General features: G+C 49.3%; 1 protein-coding gene across 3 annotated transcripts; it reads left to right on the forward strand.

Annotated features, from left to right (window-relative positions):
• Positions 1-218: 218 nt before the first annotated feature.
• Positions 219-11,894, forward strand: LOC137465616 (ferrochelatase, mitochondrial-like). Of its 3 annotated transcripts, none has more exons than XM_068177696.1 (11): positions 219-319; positions 3,203-3,308; positions 4,379-4,498; positions 4,848-4,996; positions 8,169-8,303; positions 8,574-8,680; positions 9,387-9,485; positions 9,598-9,705; positions 10,037-10,201; positions 10,615-10,674; positions 10,930-11,894. In XM_068177696.1, exons 1-11 carry the CDS (start codon positions 268-270, stop codon positions 11,062-11,064), a joined length of 1,236 nt encoding a protein of 411 aa, XP_068033797.1. In that variant the 5' UTR covers positions 219-267; the 3' UTR covers positions 11,065-11,894. The 3 variants fall into 3 exon arrangements, with proteins under 3 accessions (XP_068033797.1, XP_068033798.1, XP_068033799.1); XM_068177697.1 differs by having other exon boundaries at positions 240-313; XM_068177698.1 differs by lacking the exon at positions 3,203-3,308 and having other exon boundaries at positions 295-319.
• Positions 11,895-21,970: the final 10,076 nt, after the last annotated feature.

A 21,970-nucleotide genomic window follows, 5' to 3' on the forward strand; every position in this document is an offset into this window, starting at 1 on the left:
TTTTTAGACGATTTTGCAGTTTTAACACGTTTTGCAGTTTAGAGCGTCACTTCATATCGGGGATCACTCGCCTTCATTCCGTAGGAATGTTCATTCCTCAGGGGCTACGGAGGGGAGCCAGGGCAGCGCCGCTTGCGGGACACCGGTCCCCGGCCCGCCGCCGGCTCTCCCCGGACCGCCCCCTCTGCCGAGCGGGTACCGGGGCGGTGCCGGGGCGGTGCCGGGGGCGGTGTAAGGCGAGGGGCGGTGGCACGGCTGTCTGAGGGAATGCGGGCGGCCAAGATGGCTGCTGCCGCCGCCGCCGGACGTCACCGTGAGTGTGGGGGCGCCGCCGCGATGGCGGGAACGGGGCCGGGGGCGGCGGGCGGCCTGAGGGCTGACCGGACACCGCGGGGACCGCGCGGGCGGGAGCGCGGCGGCGCCGCCGCCGGCACGGCGTTACACAACGCCCGAGAGGCGCCTTTCATAACGCTGACCGCGCTGGGGCCGGCGCGGCCGTGGGGCCGTGCGGCCGGCGGGCTTACCGGGGCTGCGGGAGGGGCTGCGCTCGGTGATGGCGGCTTCCCGCCGCTGCGCTGAGGGGCCGCGGGCTGCGGGCGCGGGGTCTCCGCGCCCGCCCGCAGGGCTCCGTCGGGCCGGGGCGAGCGCGCGCTGGGCTGCTGCCGGCCCGGCCGCTCGCTGCTTCTTGTGTACGGTCGTGTCCTTTCCCTGCGTGGAGCTGCTGCTGCTTCTCTGTACGGCTGTGTCCTTTCCCTGCGTGGAGCTCCTGCCAGCCCCGGCCGCTCGCTGCTTCTCTGTACGGCTGTGTCCTTACGCTGCGTGCAGCTCCATTTGAAACGAGCCGCTCTCCTCTTGAAGGCGTTTGTGTAGAGATGCTGCCGGGGTCGCGGTTCGCTGCAGGTGCAGCGGGAGCCGTGAGCCCGGGCGCAGGGCAGGGTCACCGCTGCCCTCCCGCCGCTCAGCCCTGGCCGTGCAGCGCTCGCTCTGTCCCCGTCCGGAGGCACCTGTGAGCTCACTGAGCTTACCCACCCCAGTACTCGCTTTAGAGTTTGATACCGTAGTGCCACTTCTAAAACATATGAAAGAACACTTTTACCAATGCTCCATCAAGCTGGGGCCATCCTCGTTGCATGTCTCATTCTGCACTGTGTCCATCATGATGCAGGTGGAAACGTGCATAAACCTCACCCTAAGTCGGACAGTTGCAGAATGTCCTGAGTTGGAAGGGACTCCTGGTCATTGACCAGCTCCTGGCCCTGCACAGGGCACCCCAGCAATCCCACCCTGTGCCTGAGAGTGTTGTCCAAGTGCTCCTGGAGCTCTGGCAGCTTTAGGGCTGTGACCATTCCCTGGGGAGCCTGGTAAGTGCCCAGCCACCCTCTGGGCCAAGAACAAAAGTTCTCACAGTGCAGAAGTATCAATGCAGCCATTGAAACTTCCCTTTTTATTGTTCTCTGTAATTGGCATTTAGTGCCAGCACCTCAGAAAGTAATAACCCAAGAACTGGAAGTAAAAAATGATTATTTGAAAAGGACCTTTCAGGCATCAGCGATGCTTGACGTTCTTAGCTTGATGCTTGACGTTCTTAGCTTGCAGCCTTTTGTATCAGTGCAGATGCAGGCATCCACAGCTGCGCGCTCGTAACCCTGAGTAAGAGGCTGGGTTTGCAGGATGCGTTTCATTGCCATTGATTTCAGCAGGTTTTGAGGCTGTTCAGCATCTGTTCAGGAGGTTATTAGAGAACTGTGAGCTGTAAGATGCTCTTCCCAGCGGGTGGGTTGGCTGCTGAGGAGCTCTGTGCTGTTGGGGCTCAATTGCTGCTGAGCTCCTGTGGTCTGACAGGGGAAATGTCGCACTGAACAATTGCTGGAGAGACGGGGATGCAGAATTTAACCTTTTTTTTTTCACCATGAGCAATTCACACTATTTTTGCACTAAAAGAATACCATGTAATGACGACGAACTCCTGAGGAGAATGAAGTGTGCCTTGGAAAAGGCAGGCTGTAACCAGCATGGAATTGTATGGAATGGGTTGGAAGGAACCTTAAGGGTAATCTAATTTTGTTCAGCTGCAGGGCCCCTGACATAAGGACGTGAAGATGCTGAAGTGAGTCCAGAGAAGGCCACGGAGATGCGCCAGGGCTGGAGCCCCTCTGCTCTGGAGCCAGCCTGGGAGAGCTGGGGGTGTTTAGCCTGGAGAAGTGAAGGATCCAGGGAGAGCTCAGAGTCCTTTCCAGTGGCTAAAGGGGCTTCAGGAGAGCTGCAGAGGGAGGTGGATGTGCGCAGACTTGTAAAATCCTGGGGTTTGTGTGTTGCTGAAATCCAGATTAATAGCATCACCTGGCTAGGTAGTGAGAAAGAAGGTGGCCCAGATCTCCAGGGAAATGGATTCTGGAGTTGCTGCTCGGTGTTCAAACAGGAGCAGATGTCTAACCTACATTGTAGACATGGTGTGGAAATCCTGCCCTTGTCTGGGGTTAGCCCAGGTGTGTCTGACCCACGAGGAGTGACACAGTCTGACACTTATTCCTCAGCGTCAGCCCCTTGTTTCTGCTCTGTTGTCACCAGTTATTTTGGAGTTATGATTGGAACTCACAGATGAGCGAGGCTTTGGTTTGGCTTTTGGTTGCTGCCTGGTACCTGCAGAGCTGTAAGTACAGAGGGTTCAAAGAAAGGCAGAAGCTTGCGATTTCCTGACTTGCTTTGATTCCAGCCCCTGGAGCCGGAGTGAGAAAGCGCCGAGCTGGCCGTGCTGCCAGCGGGTGTGTTAGTGCGGCTGTGGGGATCAGCTGCTGTGTCCCCGCAGGGTGTGTTAGTGCGGCTGTGGGGATCAGCTGCTGTGTCCCCGCAGGGTGTGTTAGTGCGGCTGTGGGGATCAGCTGCTGTGTCCTCGCAGGGTGTGTTAGTGCGGCTGTGGGGATCAGCTGCTGTGTCCTCGCAGGGTGTGTTAGTGCGGCTGTGGGGATCAGCTGCTGTGTCCTCGCAGGGTGTGTTAGTGCGGCTGTGGGGATCAGCTGCTGTGTCCTCGCAGGGTGTGTTAGTGCGGCTGTGGGGATCAGCTGCTGTGTCCCCGCAGGGTGTGTTAGTGCGGCTGTGGGGATCAGCTGCTGTGTCCCCACAGGGTGTGTTTGTGTGGCTGTGGGGATCAGCTGTTTATGTCCCCACAGGCAGCAGGTGACCAGTGTGTCCTCTCTCTCCGCAGTGCTGAGGAGCCGCGGCCAGCTGCGGGTGCCGCTGCGATGGAGAGGCCAGGCCACGGCCGCCGCGGTGACGGAGAGCGCCAAGCCGCAGGTCCAGCCCCAGGAGCGGTGGGTGTGCGCCGGGGCCGTGCCTCTCCCTGATAGCAGCCACGGGGCTGGCTCTGCTCTGCCTCTGTGTGATTGTGTATCTGCCTGCCTGCACTCCCCCGGCCTCGTGTTCTGCGGGCAAGGACAGCTGTGTTCCTGCACAGCTCCGAGCCTGGGGCCCACGTAAGGCCTGAGGCACTGCAGGAGCAATGCAAGGACATTCATTATCGTCACTGTTTGAAGTTCTGGTTCCTGCTTCCCGGGTTTCATTCAGCAGCCTTCTGATACACGCTCCAGCAGAAAGGGAATGGAAGCTGAGGTCCCGAAACATTGGGGCAGGCCTGGGCTCCTCTCAGTGCCCTGCTGTAAGACTTTGGCTTTAACAAAAGGGCAAAGCTCAGTGTGCAACCTGAGCCATCTGCTGGGAAGTGAGGTCCTGGTCTGTGGGCTCCCTTGGGCAGGGGAAACAGTTCCATGGGGAAATTGGGTGAGAGTTGTGATCAGCAACCATTCTGTAAATGCTGATACCACCATCTGTGCTGCTGTGCCATGTGGGGCGTTATCCTTACAACAGTGTGCCAGACCTGCACCCGGATAGAAAAATCCATTCTGGAACAACCCAACCCAAACACAACTGGCCCTGCAATGAATTTGTGTGTAGAAGGGCTTCCTGCTGCTGTCACTGCTGCAGGAGATGAGATGTGTCCCCACAGTAGTGAAGGCAGACTTGTGTGAGTGGCTCATCTGCTTTCCAGGGAAGCTGCTGCTTGGTTTGGTTTGATTGCGCAGCTGAGATCCTGTTTTATAACCTCCCTTAGAGCCAGCAGCTGCCAGACAGCTTTCTTAGTGTGTCTCCACCTAAAGTTTGTGTTTACAAAGTGGTTACTTTTTAAAAAACCAAAGGTCATGTAGATACTTGTGTGTGGCCATTCCTGTTCCTAGCGGAAGTGTTCACATAAGCTGGAGGAGCCCTGGGATAGGAGCTGCCTTTCCAAAAGGCAAATGTGGGAGGATGAACCGGTTGTTTTGTCAAAATAATAAAAATAAAAGCAGTGGGTCACTAGGATTTAAAATATCTCTTGCTTCCCTAGGAAACCTAAAACAGGAATCTTGATGTTGAACATGGGAGGCCCAGAGCGGCTGGATGACGTCCACGATTTCCTGCTGCGTCTCTTCCTGGACAGAGATCTGATGACCCTTCCAGTTCAAAAGTGAGGAGCACTGGGATCTCCTGTGGTACAGGCAGCGTTGGGTGTTGCTGTCCGAGCTGTAGGCTCGGATATTTACTTCTGCGGAGAGCAACACTCCCTAAGACTGCTTCATCCTGGGAGCAGTCAGTGCACGGGACAGTGCTGGAACCCTCTGGATTAGGCGTGCCGTGGCTGTTCTCTTTTAACTGCAGGCTGAGGTGTGGGGAGGGCGGTGGAATGGAGCACCAAACAAACCGCGCTGCTTTGCTGTAATTTGCGGAGATTGCCAGGGAAAACTTGCTGCAGCAGCGCTCTGGGGAGGGGGGTGGTTTGGGCTGTGCTGCTAACACGTCCCTCTCCAATGCTCCAGTAAACTGGCTCCGCTCATTGCCAAGCGCCGCACCCCGAAGATCCAGGAGCAGTACAGCAGGATCGGCGGGGGCTCCCCCATCAAGAAGTGGACAGCGGTGCAGGGAGAGGGCATGGTGAAGCTGCTGGACAGCATGTCTCCTCGCACTGGTACTGCTCTGCTCAGCCTCCCGCGGGCTGCTTCTGCTCTCTGTCTTGGAACCCTTTGCTTGCAAAGCAGCTTTGGCTTCTTGGTTTTCCTTGTGGGGTGGTGTGGATTTCCTCCCTGCTGGGAAGTCATGGCAAAGATAGTGCAGAAGGGATTCCATTCCTTGTAAGGCTGTTATCGAAGGCTGGGCTCGGGGAGCCACCTCTGTCTCTCCTGTGATCGTGGGAAGATGGCTGCAGGAGAACAAGTGTGTTATTTTCAGGTGTCCAAAGGCAGGTGCCAGGAGTGTCCCTTGGTGTGTGGCGCTGCCAGGCATCGTGCCTTGCCCTGTAAGCCCTGCTGGAGCCTGAGGAAGCCTGCACTGAAGACAAGTGGCTGAGGCTTAGAGGGGAAGAAAGGAGAATGTATTCCATGTGAACCACTGAGGCGGGTATGGGAGGGTGTTCAGAGTGGTGTTCTCAGCAGCTGCTTCAGGGCTGAAAGGAGGACAGCTGGAGAAAAGACAAGGCTTTGTAGATGAGCAGTGCAGGGCACGGCTCAGCGATAGCAGCGAGCCCCACCCGGGGACACAGCAGGAGATAAGGCTGGGCAGTTTGGCTGGCGTGGAAGGAGATGCTCTGTCTGCCAGTCCTTCATGGTGAGAAGACTTCAAACATGACTACAGCCTCCTTCCCCCGTCTCTGTGTCACAGAGTCCCTCCCAGCAGGGAGTGCTAACTGGTATGGGATAGCCCGTGCCACTCTGCCTGGTAGCGGGACTGTGGTGGGAAATGGGTGCAGATGCTTCTGTCAACGTCCTTCCATGCAGGGCTGTTTTGTAGCTCTTCATGGCACCTGCCTCAGGCTTGGCTAGAAAAGGGCTAGAGGAAAAGGACTGCTGAAAGGGTCTGGAAGCTTAAAAGCACTGTTCTTGGAAGGCTAGAACCAAATTTATTTCATCCATTCAGAATGTGGTGTGTCACTGGTGCCTTCACTCAGGTGATGTTCAGTCCCTTCTGCACAGCTGTGACTCCCTAGCTTAGTTCGAGCTGTGGTCCCTGCAGGTACAGTCAGAGCCTGAGGCCTGCTGTGTCATCCGAGGCAGGAGTGTTCTTGGAGCAGGAGCCCTGAAGGGTCAGCCTTGCAGGAGGTTCTGCAGATAAGGCTTGGAAGGGTTATCTGCTTTTCCCAGTGTCCCGCTCCCACTTGCTTTTGTTTGGTGACCACTCTCTGTGCAGTCACACCCTTCTCTGGGCACCTCTCCCACCTGATAAGTCCTTTGGAGGCTTCTTTTGTACTTGACAGCAGCTGCAGTTTAACAACAATGTGCTGAGCACTGCCACCACTGACTCTGTCCAAGCCAAGATCGGGACAGAATGTCCCTATTATTTAAACAGCCTGTGTACAGACACCAACACCTCTCTTTGCTGCCCATGGTCCTGAACAAAACCTGACACTGCGAGGGTATTGCTTTCCAGGCTGGCCATGTCCTTTCCCAGGTTAAACTGCTACAGTCCCCGCCTGGCTTAGTCAGACTTTTGTCTTTAATGCCATTCAAAGATGTTAATGAGGTTACTGGCTCAAGGGCTCCTGAAGTTGGGTCTTTATTTGCTGCTGCTCCCAGCTGGGAGCTCTCCTGCCTCCTGCAGAGAACTGAGGCTGACTAAACCTGTTTTCTGAATCCTGCATAAATGTATGGAGTGGAGCCCAAGCACGGGACATCTGCTTCCTTCAGAAACCTGCTAAATGTTATTTCAGAGCCACTGACCCGGAAACCCTGAAAGAGAAACTTTGCTTTTGTTCTCTGTTATAAACGCCAATCACTTGGTTTTTTAAAATTTATAAAGGTTTAATAAAAATAAATTGGAAAAAAAATTAATACAAGTAAAGTAATAAAGATTAAACAATTAGAGTTAGGACAATTAAAGAGACAATAACAGCAAAAAGTTACAGCCCGGGCTGGGTACCTCTCTCTGGACAAAAGTGAGCCAGGAGAAGGACCCCGATAAAAAAGAATTCCCTCCTTAAGAGGGGTAACCTGTTGCATACACAAATCACTTCATGAATATGCATATATTTATTTAAAACAAGAAGTTCGTCCGGTACTTGTTGAGGAATTCCTGTTAATCCCAGGCGCCTTGAAGTCTAAGTCGAGTTTGGAGAAGTTCGGTTTTTTGTTGATAAAGAAAGCCATAAATTCCTCTCCTCTGGAAGATTTAGGGGTTTCTGTAATTGTTATCTCTGTGTGAAGAATTTCTTGATTATCTTCTCCTTCTCTTGAGCAAAAAGAATACCACACACACATATTTTCTATTTTAACTACTAAAGCTTAACTTCAATTACAAAACTACATTTACTATATTATTAAAATGTTACTACAGCATAACTTTCCAACCTAGCATAATACATATCGTAAATATCTGCGTAGAGCCATATAATCTGCATTTTTCACATTCTCCTAAGAACCTCTGTCCTCCGCTTACAAAAAACAAAACAGCAAACCTCCCCTGCCTGCTTCCCAACCCCTAACCAAGCCATGCTCCCAAAGCTGGCATCCAAAAGATTAGAGATAAAAAACGGAGGAACCTGAGATGTCCTCGGGGAGAATCATACTGCTGCCAAAATTAGGTGTTAAATCCATGAAGCTTTTTATAAAAGCCCTCCAAAATCAGGATGGGGGAGCACATGTCCCTGATTCACTGCTCTGCTGCCCCAGACAGCAGTGCTGGCCCTTGGGGTTTGGGTGCCATCGGAGCAGGTGGGCTGGGCAGGGAGGGCAGCTGGAGCTGTGGGCTGTGAGGGCATCGGGGTGTTCATTTAGCTTCTCGTAGCAACACTTTTTTACCTTTATGTCCTTAAAATCAGGACTTGCCTGGTGAGACACCGGGGCTCTGTCCAGGCTGGGAACCATGCCTCTGCTAAATGCAGGAGAAGCAGGCAAGTGGTGTTCCTGCAGAAGCAAACCATAACATAAATGTCTTTTAAATTCTGATCACAGCCAAGTGAGGTACCAGAAATGAGCTTGGCCAAAGAAAGGGCTTACGTGACAGAGCTTTACCAAAGTAGCCAGAAAATGATCAGCAAGCTTCTTTCAGCAGTTTCAGCTGCCTGTTGTTGTCTGTTTTACACATGACGACGCGTTCCTGTGAATTCTCACCTTGTCCTGCAATTGCTGTCCCGGTGCTGGGGCTGGCAGCGCCTCACAAGTACTACATTGGCTTCCGCTACGTGCATCCGCTGACGGAGGAGGCCATCGAGGAGATGGAGAGGGACGGCATCCAGAGGGCCATTGCCTTCACCCAGTACCCCCAGTACAGCTGCTCCACCACAGGTGAGCACCTGGGCAGGGCAGAGGTGCTGCGGGCACGGGGCTGTGAATGTGGCAAATCATGTGAGCTCTGATGACTGGTGCTTTGTGTGATATATATATATATATATGGGATATATAACTGTTCCCACTGGAGATGCTCAGCTCTGATTTCTGGTTATGTTTTAATTATGTAGCATTTTAAAATATGATAATCGCTTGCTGCCAAGCTGTTCCAATCTGACAGCTTGCTGGTGGCCTGGCTGAACTTGTATTGTTAATTCTCTGTTTTAGGAAGCAGTTTAAATGCCATTTATCGCTACTATAACCAGAAAGGGGAGAAGCCAAAGATGAAGTGGAGCATAATTGACCGATGGCCCACACATCCCCTTCTCATTCAGGTGTGGATCTGAAGGCTTTGAGGTTTATATATTTTCTTTTAAAATACAGAAATGATACTGAGGAAGGATAACAGGAAGGCTTCAATCTGAGGGTACATTTTAGTTGTGGGATGAAATGAGTCTTGTCTACCATGCCTGAAATTACAGGAGAAGGAGGGATATTTCATGCCTCACGCTTTGGCAAGATAATGTGTGAAAGCAAACACTGTGCACGTCCTGTTTTAAAAGCTGGGTGATGTTACCCTAATGGTGGTGGCTGGAAAGAACCTCTACAGGCCATTAGTCCAAATTCCTGCTCGGAGCAGATCTGTGATCAGCACACACAGAGATTATGTTGGTTTGTCAGATTGCCCTCTGGCAGCACAGAGTAATCCCTGACTGTGGCAGGAGCAATGAAGGAAGCCTTCGTGCTGCTCTCTTTCCAGAGAAAATGGCTCTTTGGTCTTTATCAGGGAGCTTCTCCTTTCGTGTGAGTTTGCAGTTTCTGAGGTGTGCTGAGCAGGTGAAAAAACCACTGGAGGCAGGCGGGGTGGAACTGCCTGTGCTGGTGATGCTCCCTGGACACACTGCCTGAGTGTTGTGCACGCTGAGGGAATCTGGGAGTTCTTAAGGCAGCACGGACATGGGAGCTGCCTGTCTGCATCACTGAGAGCAGGGATGGCTCCAGTGTTCCCCACTCAGGTCTTTGTTTCTCTTCCCTGAGCAGTGCTTTGCTGATCACATCCAGAAGGAGCTGAACCTGTTTCCACCAGACAAAAGGAAGGAGGTGGTCATCCTCTTCTCAGCCCACTCACTGCCCATGTCTGTGAGTTACCTCGGGGCGGGGTGTGGGCACACAGCTGTGGAAGTGCCAGGAAAATCTGGTCCTTCCCCAGGGTGTTCACCGATGCCAGAGGTGTGCTGCGTTTGTGGTGCAGGTGGTGAACCGCGGTGATCCCTACCCTCAGGAAGTGGGAGCTACTGTCCAGAGGGTCATGGAGAAGCTCAACTACTCCAACCCTTACAGGCTTGTGTGGCAGTCCAAGGTAAGTGCTCAGGGAAGCCGAGCAGGTAAAGCCTGTGCACGGTCTTGCTGGACTGAAAAAAATACAGCTTTTCTTACACTTTCAGTTATTTTCTTCAGTCTTGTTCAGGCCAGCCCAGGTTCTGTTCCTTTGAGATGTAATGGTGGGAAGTGTGTCTTCATTAAACACTCAGTGGAGAAAGTGAGAGGTACAACCAGAAGCAGGGATATAAAAATAACAATTTCAATCCCATCCATAACCTGCTCTGTCATCCTGCCTAAGGAAATGTGGGTGTTCTTTGTAAGAATGATTCAAAGAGTGGTTTTCCTTTATTCCTGCTTTTTTGTTCCAGGTTGGACCAATGCCCTGGCTTGGTCCCCAGACAGACGAGACCATTAAAGGCCTGTGCCAGCGAGGAAAGAAGAACATGTTGCTGGTCCCAATAGCATTTACGAGTGACCACATTGAGACACTGTATGAACTGGACATCGAGTATGCCCAGGTTTTAGCCAGCGAGGTGAATGCTCTGTGGGTTTGGTCCCTGTTTGGGTAGTGCTGCTCTGAAATTATTTCTCCTGGCTTGCAATTTGCTTTGTAGTTGCTTCTTGCAATATTATTTGGGATTAGCTTTATTTTCCTGTAAATGAAAAATTAATCTGAAGTGGCTTAACCGCAAAACAAGTGGGAGTTTGTCTTTCTAGATTTAGATCTTTAAAACCATTACGAATATTGCTCAAAAACAATTAATTATTTTTGGCAGCAAAATGTAATGTTGCCCCATAGTAATTTTTGCTGTATTGAAAACCATTATACTGCATTTAATCCTGTCATTTTGGGGAGGCTTCTGAATGAAGTGGGAAGATTTTGAAGGCTACCCAGTAAAGGATCAGATTGACAGGTTTAACTTTTTCCTCCTTATTTTTGATTCAGTGTGGAGTTGAAAACATCAGAAGAGCGGAGTCTCTCAATGGAAATCCACTGTTCTCCAAGGTATCTGCTATGTTGCAGTGGCTGTAAAGGTTTGCAGTTGTGTTTCCTGCTGAGTGTGGATGTTTTCAAGTAGCTTTAAGGTATTTTGAGTTTAAGAGCAGAAATGGAACCCCTTGTACCTAATCTGCCCAGCACAGAGGGGTTGACTGTTCCACGGGCTGTGGTTTTGTCAGAAGGGGGCACAGGGTGCAGGTTGGGGTGGGGGGATTGCACAGCTGGGTTTGCTCCCTCTGACCCTTGCCACCCTCCCTGCAGGCCCTGGCAGACCTGGTGTGCTCCCACCTGCAGTCCAACGAGGTGTGCTCCTGCCAGCTGACCCTGTGCTGCCCGCTCTGCGTCAACCCCGTGTGCAGGGAGACCAAGGCGTTCTTCAGCAGCCAGCCCCTGTGAGCGGGGCGGGCGGGACGCTGCCCCGGGCAGGACGGGGCCAGCAGCCCTCGGCACGGCCCGGGCTGGGGGCTCAGTGCTCTGTGTCCGTCACAGCACACACAGCTTGGCTTTGGGGCAGTTCTTCTGAGGTTTTCTTTCTCTGAGAGGAGTTGTAGGAAGTAGGGAAATAAGGGCGTTTATCCTGTCAGGTGTGAGGAGATCTCGTGTCACTGACACCGATCGATGTGGCACTGAAAACCCTACACAGCTTTTTTACAATTAGCTTCTATTTCTATGCAGGGATTTACTTGTATGCAGGGTGGTCACGAGTCCATTAACTTGCCAGGTCGAAGGTGCACTTATTTTGGTTTTGATTAAGGTGCACTCTGACCAGCACAGTCTGTCTGTTCTGAGAGGGACTTTGCAGCTGGTTTTGGAGACTTTGGAGATCAAGTTACTTCTAATGCTTTTTAATAAGGTGTGTATGTTGGTTTTTTTTGGTTGTTTTTTTTTTTTTTTTAAGAGCATAAATATAAGACTTTGTTTTGTTTTGGTTTTCTCCTGCCAGAAACTTCCCATGAAAGCTTAGCTGGGATCGTAGAACACACAAAACTTGTTTACATTTTCTAGGAAAAACATTTTCGTTATCTGCAGGAAAGTATTTAAAGAGCATAAATTGAAAGGAATTAGCCTGCTTGAGTGATACTGGAGAATTTGCTCCATTGAAACTGCCTGTTTAAAGTCTAGCAGAAGCATGTGTGGAAACATGTTGGCTTATCTGTTAAGCAGAATGGCTTTTTAAATTCTTGTATTTTTATTAAAAAAGGGCTTTTTGTGTTTGGTGAAGTAAATTGAGGAAGTCAGGCTTGTTCTCCAGGAGGTGTATAGATCCACTCTGTGCCTTCTACTGTGCCGCAGCACTGTGGTTTTGTGGGATACCTATGGAGTGCCATAGGTAGGATTGATCCGGCCTAATTGCTGTTACTCAGACGGAGATGACCAGGCAGGAGTAATTTAGAGTTTCACATTGCAGATGCCTGAGAACAGGCAGCCCTGTGCTGGGCTCTCCTGAAAGGCTGCCAGCCCGCAGCAGCCCCCGGGAGGCACAGGGTCCCCTCCTGCCCGGCGGGGCGGGAGCAAAGCTGTGACAGTGGCACTGAGCCCTGCGTGTGGCAGCCCCGCTGGCACCTCCTCGGGCACACGTTTACTTGATGTCCTTAGCACTGAAATGTCGGGATCTGTGCACTGCAGGCTGGCTCCTGGGAATTGCTGGTGGCCGAGAAGCAGATGCCGTGCTGCTCAGCCAGGCTGACCTGCTCAGGTACCCATGAGGCATGAGCAGTTTGGACCTCTGGTCTTTTGAGAACAGGGTGTTTAAAGAGAGAAGAGGCCTCTTGTGGTGTATCAGGGGTTTGTCTCGTCCTGTTTTGTTGTTGGAGTTAAGGATGGGATACTAAAGGAATGGATGGATCCCGTGTTGAGCACCTGTGGAGTGCTGTAAATCCCTAATACCTCTGGAGAGTTGCTTGCTGCACTGCCATACCTGCTTCCCAGGGTGAGACAGACTGAGATTCCTTCAGTGCCAGAACCTCCTGCAGCACACTGTTCCCCACAGAAAGAAGTCTTCCTTGGCCCTTCATTGTAGGGAGCCCTAGACTCCTGGACAGTCGGGATGGATGGAGACGAGAGACCTCTGAAGTCAGGTCTTGGAATATCCGTTTTTTTGTAAAGGGTGTGGGGCCCTGCTTGGAGCTGCCAGTCGCAGCTCGGAGCAGGCCCCAAGGAGTGGGGACAGGGAGAGATAGGGGGAGAGAGAGAGAGGGGTCGGGAGAGGATGCCAAGAGAGGGTTCCAAGAGAGCGTTCCAGGAGAGTGTCTGGTCCCCCGGCACACCTTATCAGGGGCTTCAGAGTGGGCGTGGAATAAGACTTGGACCAATGGGGTTACAGATACCTGATGCTTCAGGGGAGGGTTACAGGTGTGGGATGAACCATACATTTTGAGGGGTGAGACAGAACATTCCATCTGACCCTTGGACCTGTCTGTAGGTAGAGGGCATTGTTCAATCAAAAGGGGGGATTGCCTTCAACTGGCTGTAGTATTGTTTTCTAGTTGTTTAGTGACCAAGGTTTGGTATCTCAAAGCTTGTTCTCATTTCAGTCTCACTTATAGTTTCTGTATTTTCCAAATCTTGTGCCAGGCAATCATATTTATAAGGTTTTCCTATTTTATCTTCCCCAACATCTCCCCCGTTCTGATGACCAACTAAGATATCAGATACTGTCTTACTCATTATTTTTTGCACACACTGAAGTATCCAGGGTACTGCTACTAAAACTACAATTACCACTATTAGAATAATCAAGCCTATTTTACAGAGTTCATTTAGCTGTCTGGGCAATTCCTCATGATATGGCCGGGTTTTTTACAGAAGTAGCAAGGTCCTGAAGGTTCAGCAGCTTGCATAACAGCCACAGCATTGCCTTGTTGCTGGGACTTGAGATGCAAGACAGTCAGGATTTCAAGAAGTTTTTGGTCTCGTGCTTCTGCTTGCACTGCCTGTGCTGTAAGAGCCCTTTCAATTTGTTCTCCTAGAGCTTTTCCAAGTTCATTTGCCTGAATCGTTGCCACCTGCTGTGGACTCCCAATTTTGATCCAGGCATCAATCATTTCAGGCACTGTAGGTTTTTTTTTTCCCAGGGCTTTGATAACTCTTTTGCATTCTGCGTTTGCGTTATTTTCAATCGTGTCCCGTATCATTATTGGGCGAGCTATATCGGCATCGCATTGCCTTTCTGCTGCTTGGATTACCCGGTCCACAAATGTGCTAAATGGTTCAGACGACTCTTGGCTAATTAGATTGTCGGCTTTTTCGAAATTTCCTGCAGGCTGAATTTGCAAAAAGGCTCTGCGAGCCTGTGAGAGACGGTCCGAGGTTTCCCTCATTTGCCTCACGACCATCGCAAGGACTATGAAGACCCCTGACAGGAGTTCTGGCCTGGCCAAGGTGGATGCTTGCCAAGTGACTGTTAGCAGGTGCGCTCGCTGTGCTTCCACAGAACACTTCTTTGAATAGGTTCTGACAAGTAGTGGCTTGTCCCTGCATGCCTGCACCTGCTTCACAGACCAAGGGGTCTCTTCACAATGGCCCATCAATCTTCCCCACCTTCTGTCCAGATGCCACTTGCTTTGGCTAAAGACTATATAAACTGTAACTTTCTGAGATTACTCCGGTGAACCTCCACGGACAACAGCAAATCCATGTGGCTGGACCATTGAGGATTTCATCTCGACGGTGGTAGCTATAATCCCCGTCCCCTCTTCTTCTTTCTATCCTTTATTTCCCTTTTCTGTCCCAAAACCCTTAAAAAAACCCCAAAAATGCCCCCCAAAATCCCCCCAAAAACTGCTAAAAAGTCCCAAAATTGCCCCCCAAAAAACCCCCAAAAAAACCCCAAAAAGCCTGAAAAAACCCCTGAAATGCTCCAAAACAGCCGCAAAAAAGGCCCGAAAAAAGGCACGAAAATGCAAGAAAAACAACATAGAAAACCCTAAAAACCCCCCAAAAAATCCCAAAAAAACCCTAAAAAAAAACCCTAAAAAACCCAAAAATGCCTCAAAAAAACCCCCAAAAATGCCCCCCCAAAAAACCCACACGAAACCCTAAAAAAACACCCAAAAAAAGCCCTAAAAATCCCCCAAAATACCCTAAAAAAACTCCAAAAATGCCCCAAAAAACCCTTTAAAAATCCAATAATGCACAAAAAATGCCCTAAAAATGCCTTTAAAATCCCCAAAAAGGCACAAAAGCCCTAAAAATAACCCAAAAAACCCTAACAAAAAATGCCCCAAAAAAACCCTTGAAAAACTTCAAAAAATGCCAAAAAAACCCTAAAAAAGTCCCCAAATGCCTCAAAAATCCCCAAAATCCATAAAAAAGCCCCCCAAAAAACCCTAAAGAACCCCAAAAATTCCCCCCCAAAAAACCTCAAAATACCAAGAAAATGCCCCAAAAAATGCCCCGAAAAAACCCCTAAAAATGCCCCAAAAATGCCCCAAAAATGCCCCAAATAAGCCCTAAAAAACCACCAAAAAAGGTCCAAAAAAGGAAAAAAAATGCCCCAAAACCCCCTAAGAGACCTTGAAAAATGCCCCAAAAAAACCCAAAAATGCCCTAAAAAGACCCCCAAAAACCCTAAATAACCCCCCAAACAAGCTCGAGATCCCCCCCAAAATCCCAAATTTTTGGGGATCCCAACCCCCCCAGTTTTGGGGATTAAAATTCCAATTTTTGGGACTTAAAATTCCAGTTTTTAGCATTAAAATTACAATTTTCGAGGGTTTTAACCCCAAATTTTTGGTATTTCCACCCCATATTTTTGGGATCCCCATTTTTCAATCCAAACCCATTGTCCCGCCTTTTTCCCCCCAATTTTCCCCCCACATTTTCCCAATTTTTCCCAATTTCCCCCCAATTTTTTCCCAATTTCCGCCCAATTTTATCCCAAATTTTTCATCATTTTTCCCCAATTTTCCCCAATTTTCTCTGAATTTATCCCATTTCCCCCCAATTTTCCTCATTTTATTTCCATTTCCCCCCTAATTTTTCCCCTATTTTTCCCACTTTCCCCCAATTTTTCTCGGCTCTTTTTCTTAATTTCCACCCAATTTTTCCAATTTTCCCCCCATTTCCCCCTATTTTTTCCACTAATTTTCCCAATTTTCCCCATTTTTCCTCAAAATTTTCCCACATTTTCCCCCAATTTTTCCCAATTTGTTCCCCAATTTTCCAAATTTTGCCTCAATTTTTCTTAATTTCCCCCAATTTTTTATCCCATTTCCCCCCCAATTTTCCCCAATTTTGCCCAATTTCCCCCCTCTTTTTCCTCAATTTTTCCCCAAATTTTCCCCAATTTTTTCCCATTTCCCCCAATTTTTCCCATCTCTTTTCTCAATTTTCCCCCAATTTTTCCCAATTTTTTTCCCAATTTTTCCTGACTTTTTCCTTTTTCTCCCCAATTCCCCCCCAATTTTTCCTCATTTCCCCGGCCATTTTTCCTCCAATTTTTCCCAATTTCCCCAAATTTTTCCCAAATATTTTCCCAATTCTTTCCAATTTTCCTTTTTTTTCCCAAATTTCCCCACTCATTTTTCTCAATTTCCCCCCAATTTTCCCCCCATTCCCCCCCCCATTTTCCCCCAATTTTTCCTTATATTTCTTTCTATTTACACCCAATTTTCCCCAATTTTTCCCATTTCCCCCCAAATTTTTCCCAATTTTCCAGCAAATTTTCCCAATTTTCCCCCAATTTTCCCCTATTTTTCTTCCAATTTTTCCCTAATTTTTCTCCAATTTTTTCCATTTCCTCCCCTTTTTTCCTCCAATTTTTCCCAATTTTCCCCAATTTATCCCAATTTTCACAAATTCCCCCCATTTTTTTTTTTCATTTTTCTCCCCAATTTTTCCATATTTTTTCCCAATTTTCCCCCCAATTTTACCTTAATTTTCCCAATTTTCTCCCAATTTTCCTCATTTCTTCCCCAATTTTTCCTCCAAATTTTCCCCCAATTTTTCCCCAATTTCCCCCCACTTTTTTCCTCAATTCTTTCCCAGTTTCCCCCCAATTTTTCCTCATTTTTTATCAAACTTTCCCCCAATTTCAAGTCTAGCAGAAGCATGTGTGGAAACATGTTGGCTTATCTGTTAAGCAGAATGGCTTTTTAAATTCTTGTATTTTTATTAAAAAAGGGCTTTTTGTGTTTGGTGAAGTAAATTGAGGAAGTCAGGCTTGTTCTCCAGGAGGTGTATAGATCCACTCTGTGCCTTCTACTGTGCCGCAGCACTGTGGTTTTGTGGGATACCTATGGAGTGCCATAGGTAGGATTGATCCGGCCTAATTGCTGTTACTCAGACGGAGATGACCAGGCAGGAGTAATTTAGAGTTTCACATTGCAGATGCCTGAGAACAGGCAGCCCTGTGCTGGGCTCTCCTGAAAGGCTGCCAGCCCGCAGCAGCCCCCGGGAGGCACAGGGTCCCCTCCTGCCCGGCGGGGCGGGAGCAAAGCTGTGACAGTGGCACTGAGCCCTGCGTGTGGCAGCCCCGCTGGCACCTCCTCGGGCACACGTTTACTTGATGTCCTTAGCACTGAAATGTCGGGATCTGTGATATTTAGATGCTCCTGAGATTTTAGAAAGTCTCTTTCAGCCCCGCTGCCAAAGAAGGAGTTGTAATTCGTCTGTGCTGGTTTTCAAGGTTGTTTATTCCTTCTTATCTAAAATGTTTTCTCTCTGACCTGCAGCAGGTCTGTCTCGCAGGACAGCGTGCGGGGCTCTGCCCCTCAGTGGGATGTTACAAACATTATGTACCAAAAACTACTATGTGTTTTATTTACAATAATGTGCCAATACCTATCACCCACGTTGAACAATGTGTGCCCAGCCCAAACCAACAGAAAAATGCCAACACCACAGTGAAACATGGAGGGCATGAAGAAGAAGAAAAAGGACAAGGCACGCCCAGTTTCCTCCATCTTGCCCCCTTTGAACCCCTTACCTAGAATCCTAAAATTCTACTTTTGCACCTGTGCCACACTAATTACTACTTATATCAAACACTCAGAGCTTGTAATTCATCCTGTAAGACTGAAAACTCTTTTCCATGGACAGGGATCAGAGACAGTGTCTCTCGGGGCTCTGTACAGGGAGGCTCCTGACCCCCTGCCAGGGTCCCAGACCTTCCAGGGCAGCCGGAGGGACAGTGCCGCTGACTTTGAAAGAGATTTCCCATCCTGGTGGAATTTAGTGAATTTTACCTATCACAAACATATTACCATCACAAACACAGCCACAGCATTTGTCTTGACCATACGTAATGCCCCAGTGCATTTGATATTCCCCATCATTGCACTAGGATTGAATCACGATGGAGCCACTTTCTATCCTTCTGAACATAGAGAATGGGCCCGCCAAATTGATGACAAATGGCAAACTGTTAATTTAGAGTCCTGTACCATACGAGAACAACTAGGGTTCATCTGTGAAGGTAATGCAATAGTAGCTCAGGATATTTGTCTGGACACAGAACAAAATATCTGCCACTTTGATATACATCCTAACGAGACTTCTGAAACAGTCCTTGTATATACAGGCAATGGGTGTGCCTGCTTTAGAACTGCTTGTGATTCTGGGTTTGTAGGAAGTACAGTAGTAGATACTAAGAATAATTCAAATTTTTCTGCTTGCGATTTTACTAAAATTGCAGGATGTGATTTTTCTTTCGTAGCTCCAGTTACTTCACATGAACTCTTAGAATCCAATTTCACGTTGATTCACGAGCTACTGCCTACTCCCATTGGGATGAACCTTACTTTGGTAAGGCAGTTGTTGCTTCACCAGGATTTGATTAAAATCTTAGGAAAAATCAAGGAGAATGGACAGAAAACCCTGGTAACTGTTCATCATAATGTGCAAGAAATACATCGTGATGTAGAAAGAGTAAAAAGTGATGCTTAACACAGGTGGTGGGATACCCTTTTCGGGTGGTCGCCTACCGCCACCGGTGTCCTGAATAAATTGTGTCATCCCATTGTTGTTCTTTTGATACTAGTTATGATTGGTTTTGTTTTATCAGTAATCTTGCTTATTATAAATTGGAGAATGATGCAACGGTTAACAAAATTGACATCTATAATTAATGCACACCACCTGGCCGACGTCCTTTACACTATAGACATCCCCAGGACTGTGGACACAAGGCAGTTATAAAGATTAGAAGATATGTCCTCATATAATTTTCTATTCTCTCTTATGATTTGTTCTGACCACTTGAAGAATTGTTTTGAACTATTGTTGTTTATTAATTAGACAATTTGTTTTAAACTATTATTGTTTATTGATTAGAAAATTGTACTTAGTAATATTGATTATACTAGGTTTATTATTTTATTGTTTGGTATTAATTATACTGGTTTATTATTTGACCAATTTGTTGTCTAATTAATTAATATTGATTATTGGTTTAACCAATACTGATTGCATTCTGCTTATTGTTTATTTATAATCTATTCAACCAATACTGATTGTATTTTGCTTATTGTTTAATTATAATTTGCCTACTAATATATTGTTATTGTTTCAGTTTTCCCTGTTTTTCCTTTCCCTTCCTTTTTCTTTTCTCTTTTCCCTGGGATGTGCTGCCAACACCTGACGAGTCCTGAAGACTTCACAACGACACTGCGAACCCCTGCTGATGAAGACCTCCTGAGGGCAATCGTCAGTCACGAGTCCATCTGAAGCCCCCACTATTGCCAACCGATTGCCACAAGGAGAAACTCCATCCCCACTGCAGTTCCGGCTTGGAGAGAGCAGCAGTGCAGGTGCAGCTGCTGTACCGTTACGTTAGCTGTTCCGAACAAGGCCTGGCAAGGACTTGGCAAGGAGTTGGCAAGGACTTGGCAAGGAATCGGCAAGGACCTGGCATGGACCCAGCACGGGACGGCCTGACGCGCGGCCTGCTTCAAATCTCCGTTCTTAAGCCGAATGAACTCTTGGGGTGACTCCCGTGGTCCTTCATTGAAGACCCCTCATCTGCCTCGTTACCACCGTGACAAACAAAGATTGAGAACCCTCCTCCCAAGGACTGAGACTGAGACCCCTACTAAAGGGAGGGGGGAAAATGGTGGTGGTCTGGCCACTAATGACATGACCTGTTTCCCTTCAGTAATTCCAATGGACTTATTCTTCATTGTGTTCGCCTTGCTTTGGTGGTTTTGGTGGACTCACCTGTTCCCCCGCAGCAATTACAATAGACTCTCATTGTCCTGCATGTTCCCCCCCTTTTTCCTCTGTGGACTATAACTGGACCCCTGAGTTGACCAGAACTTCGAAGACTTCCCCGACGCGACAAGACGGATCCCCATCATCCGGACCATTGAGGATCATGTCTGTGTTGGTAGCTATTCCCATCCCCTTTTTTTTCTCTCTCTCCCTCTCTCTCCTTTTATCTCCTTTCTGATCCCCACTATCGCATTTACTGTTGTGGCCCCTACTAAAGGTGCATTTGTGGTGATTAACTGATAGTCCCTTGTTGTTTGTCTTTTTGCACTTTTGGGATCGAAAAGAACCATCATGACACCCCGCAACAAGAGGATCGTGACAAGCCCCCAGACCCAAATCCTCACAGAGACCCCAGACCCAAATCCCTCAGAGACCCAAGACCCAAATCCTCACACACACAGAGGCCCCAGACCCAAATCTGCAGAGACCCCAGTCCCAAATCCTCAGAGCCCCCAGACCCAAATCCTCACAGAGACCCCAGACCCAAATCCTCAAACACACAGAGCCCCCAGACCCAAATCCTCACCACAGCGAGGAGAGCAGGAGCTGCCTGTGCTCAGCTCCTGGAAAACCAGAGTGAGGGGAGCAGGAGCTGCCTGTGCTCAGCTCCTGGAAAACCAGAAGGGAGCAGGAGCTGCCCGTGCTCAGCTCCTGGAAAACCAGAGGGGAGCAGGAGCTGCCTGTGCTCAGCTCCTGGAAAACCAGAGGGGAGCAGGAGCTGCCTGTGCTCAGCTCCTGGAAAACCAGAGGGGAGCAGGAGCTGCCTGTGCTCAGCTCCTGGAAAACCAGAGCGAGGGGAGCAGGAGCTGCCCGTGCTCAGCTCCGGGAAAACCAGAGGAGAGCAGGAGCTGCCCGTGCTCAGCTCCTGGAAAACCAGAGGGGAGCAGGAGCTGCCCGTGCTCAGCTCCGGGAAAACCAGAGCGAGGGGAGCAGGAGCTGCCCGTGCTCAGCTCCTGGAAAACCAGAGGAGAGCAGGAGCTGCCCGTGCTCAGCTCCTGGAAAACCAGAGTGAGGGGAGCAGGAGCTGCCCGTGCTCAGATCCTGGAAAACCAGAGCGAGGGGAGCAGGAGCTGCCCGTGCTCAGCTCCTGGAAAACCAGAGCGAGGGGAGCAGGAGCTGCCTGTGCTCGTGTCAGGGTCCGCAAATGCATGCAGGGTCCCTGATAGGTTCTCTTTGGAGATCTCAAAGCACAAAAGACACAGCAGGGTACACAACACTTTGCTTAAACAAAAATGCACTTTTATTTAGTGCCAACGACTGCGATAGTGAGAGAGAAATAAAGAGATAGAGTGAAGGTAGAGAAAGAGGGGAAGGGGATTATAGCTACCAGTCTGAAGAGACGAGGCCTTCGGAGCTTGACGAGATGCTCACGGGCTGTCTTCTCCAGGTGGGGTCCGGACAAAGTCCTCAAAACTCCTTGAGTCTTTTATAGGGTTCCTCAAAGCGGGTGGCATCTGGCCAAAGCGGCAGCTCTCCTGGCTACACGGTGGGTGCGGACTCGTTGTTTTGGGAACCAGTCGCAACCGTCGCGTCGGTGCGGGACCAGGAGAACAGGATCGAGGGCACAGGACGAACTGATTAGGGCTCAGTCCACCATGACAGTCCATTGGTCTCGCACTGAGTTCCCATGGCATCGCATACCAGTCCTTAAGGCTGGGCAGACTTTCCACCTCAGCCAGGCTAGAGCTACTGTCAGGGTCTGGGGTCTCAGTCCTTGGAGACAGTCGTGAGGCAAACATGAGGGATTTTCGGACAGAACCTCAGAGACCCCAGACCCAAATCCTCACACACACAGAGACCCCAGACCCAAATCCTCAGAGACCCCAGAACAAATCCTAAAAGAGACCCCAGACCCAAATCCCTCAGAGACCCAAGACTCAAATCCACACACACACAGAGACCCCAGACCCAAATCCGCAGAGACCCCAGACACAAATCCTCACAGAGACCCCAGACCGAAATCCGCAGAGATGCCAAACACAAATCCTCACACACACAGAGACCCCAGACCCAAATCCTCATCACAGTGAGGGGAGCAGGAGCTGCCTGTGCTCAGCTCCTGGAAAACCAGAGAGGAGCAGGAGCTGCCTGT

This window comes from Anomalospiza imberbis (genome assembly GCF_031753505.1).
Source record: "Anomalospiza imberbis isolate Cuckoo-Finch-1a 21T00152 chromosome W unlocalized genomic scaffold, ASM3175350v1 scaffold_67, whole genome shotgun sequence".
Classification (NCBI taxonomy): Eukaryota; Metazoa; Chordata; class Aves; order Passeriformes; family Viduidae; genus Anomalospiza; species Anomalospiza imberbis.

Excerpts from the sequence above, each read along its gene's own strand:
- LOC137465616 (XM_068177696.1), top strand. The coding sequence starts at position 268 with ATGCGGGCGGCCAAGATGGCTGCTGCCGCCGCCGCCGGACGTCACCGT. Across the intron at positions 3,309-4,378 it reads CAGGTCCAGCCCCAGGAGCG|GAAACCTAAAACAGGAATCT; the intron begins GTGGGTGTGCGC and ends TTGCTTCCCTAG. Across the intron at positions 4,499-4,847 it reads ATGACCCTTCCAGTTCAAAA|TAAACTGGCTCCGCTCATTG; the intron begins GTGAGGAGCACT and ends CCAATGCTCCAG.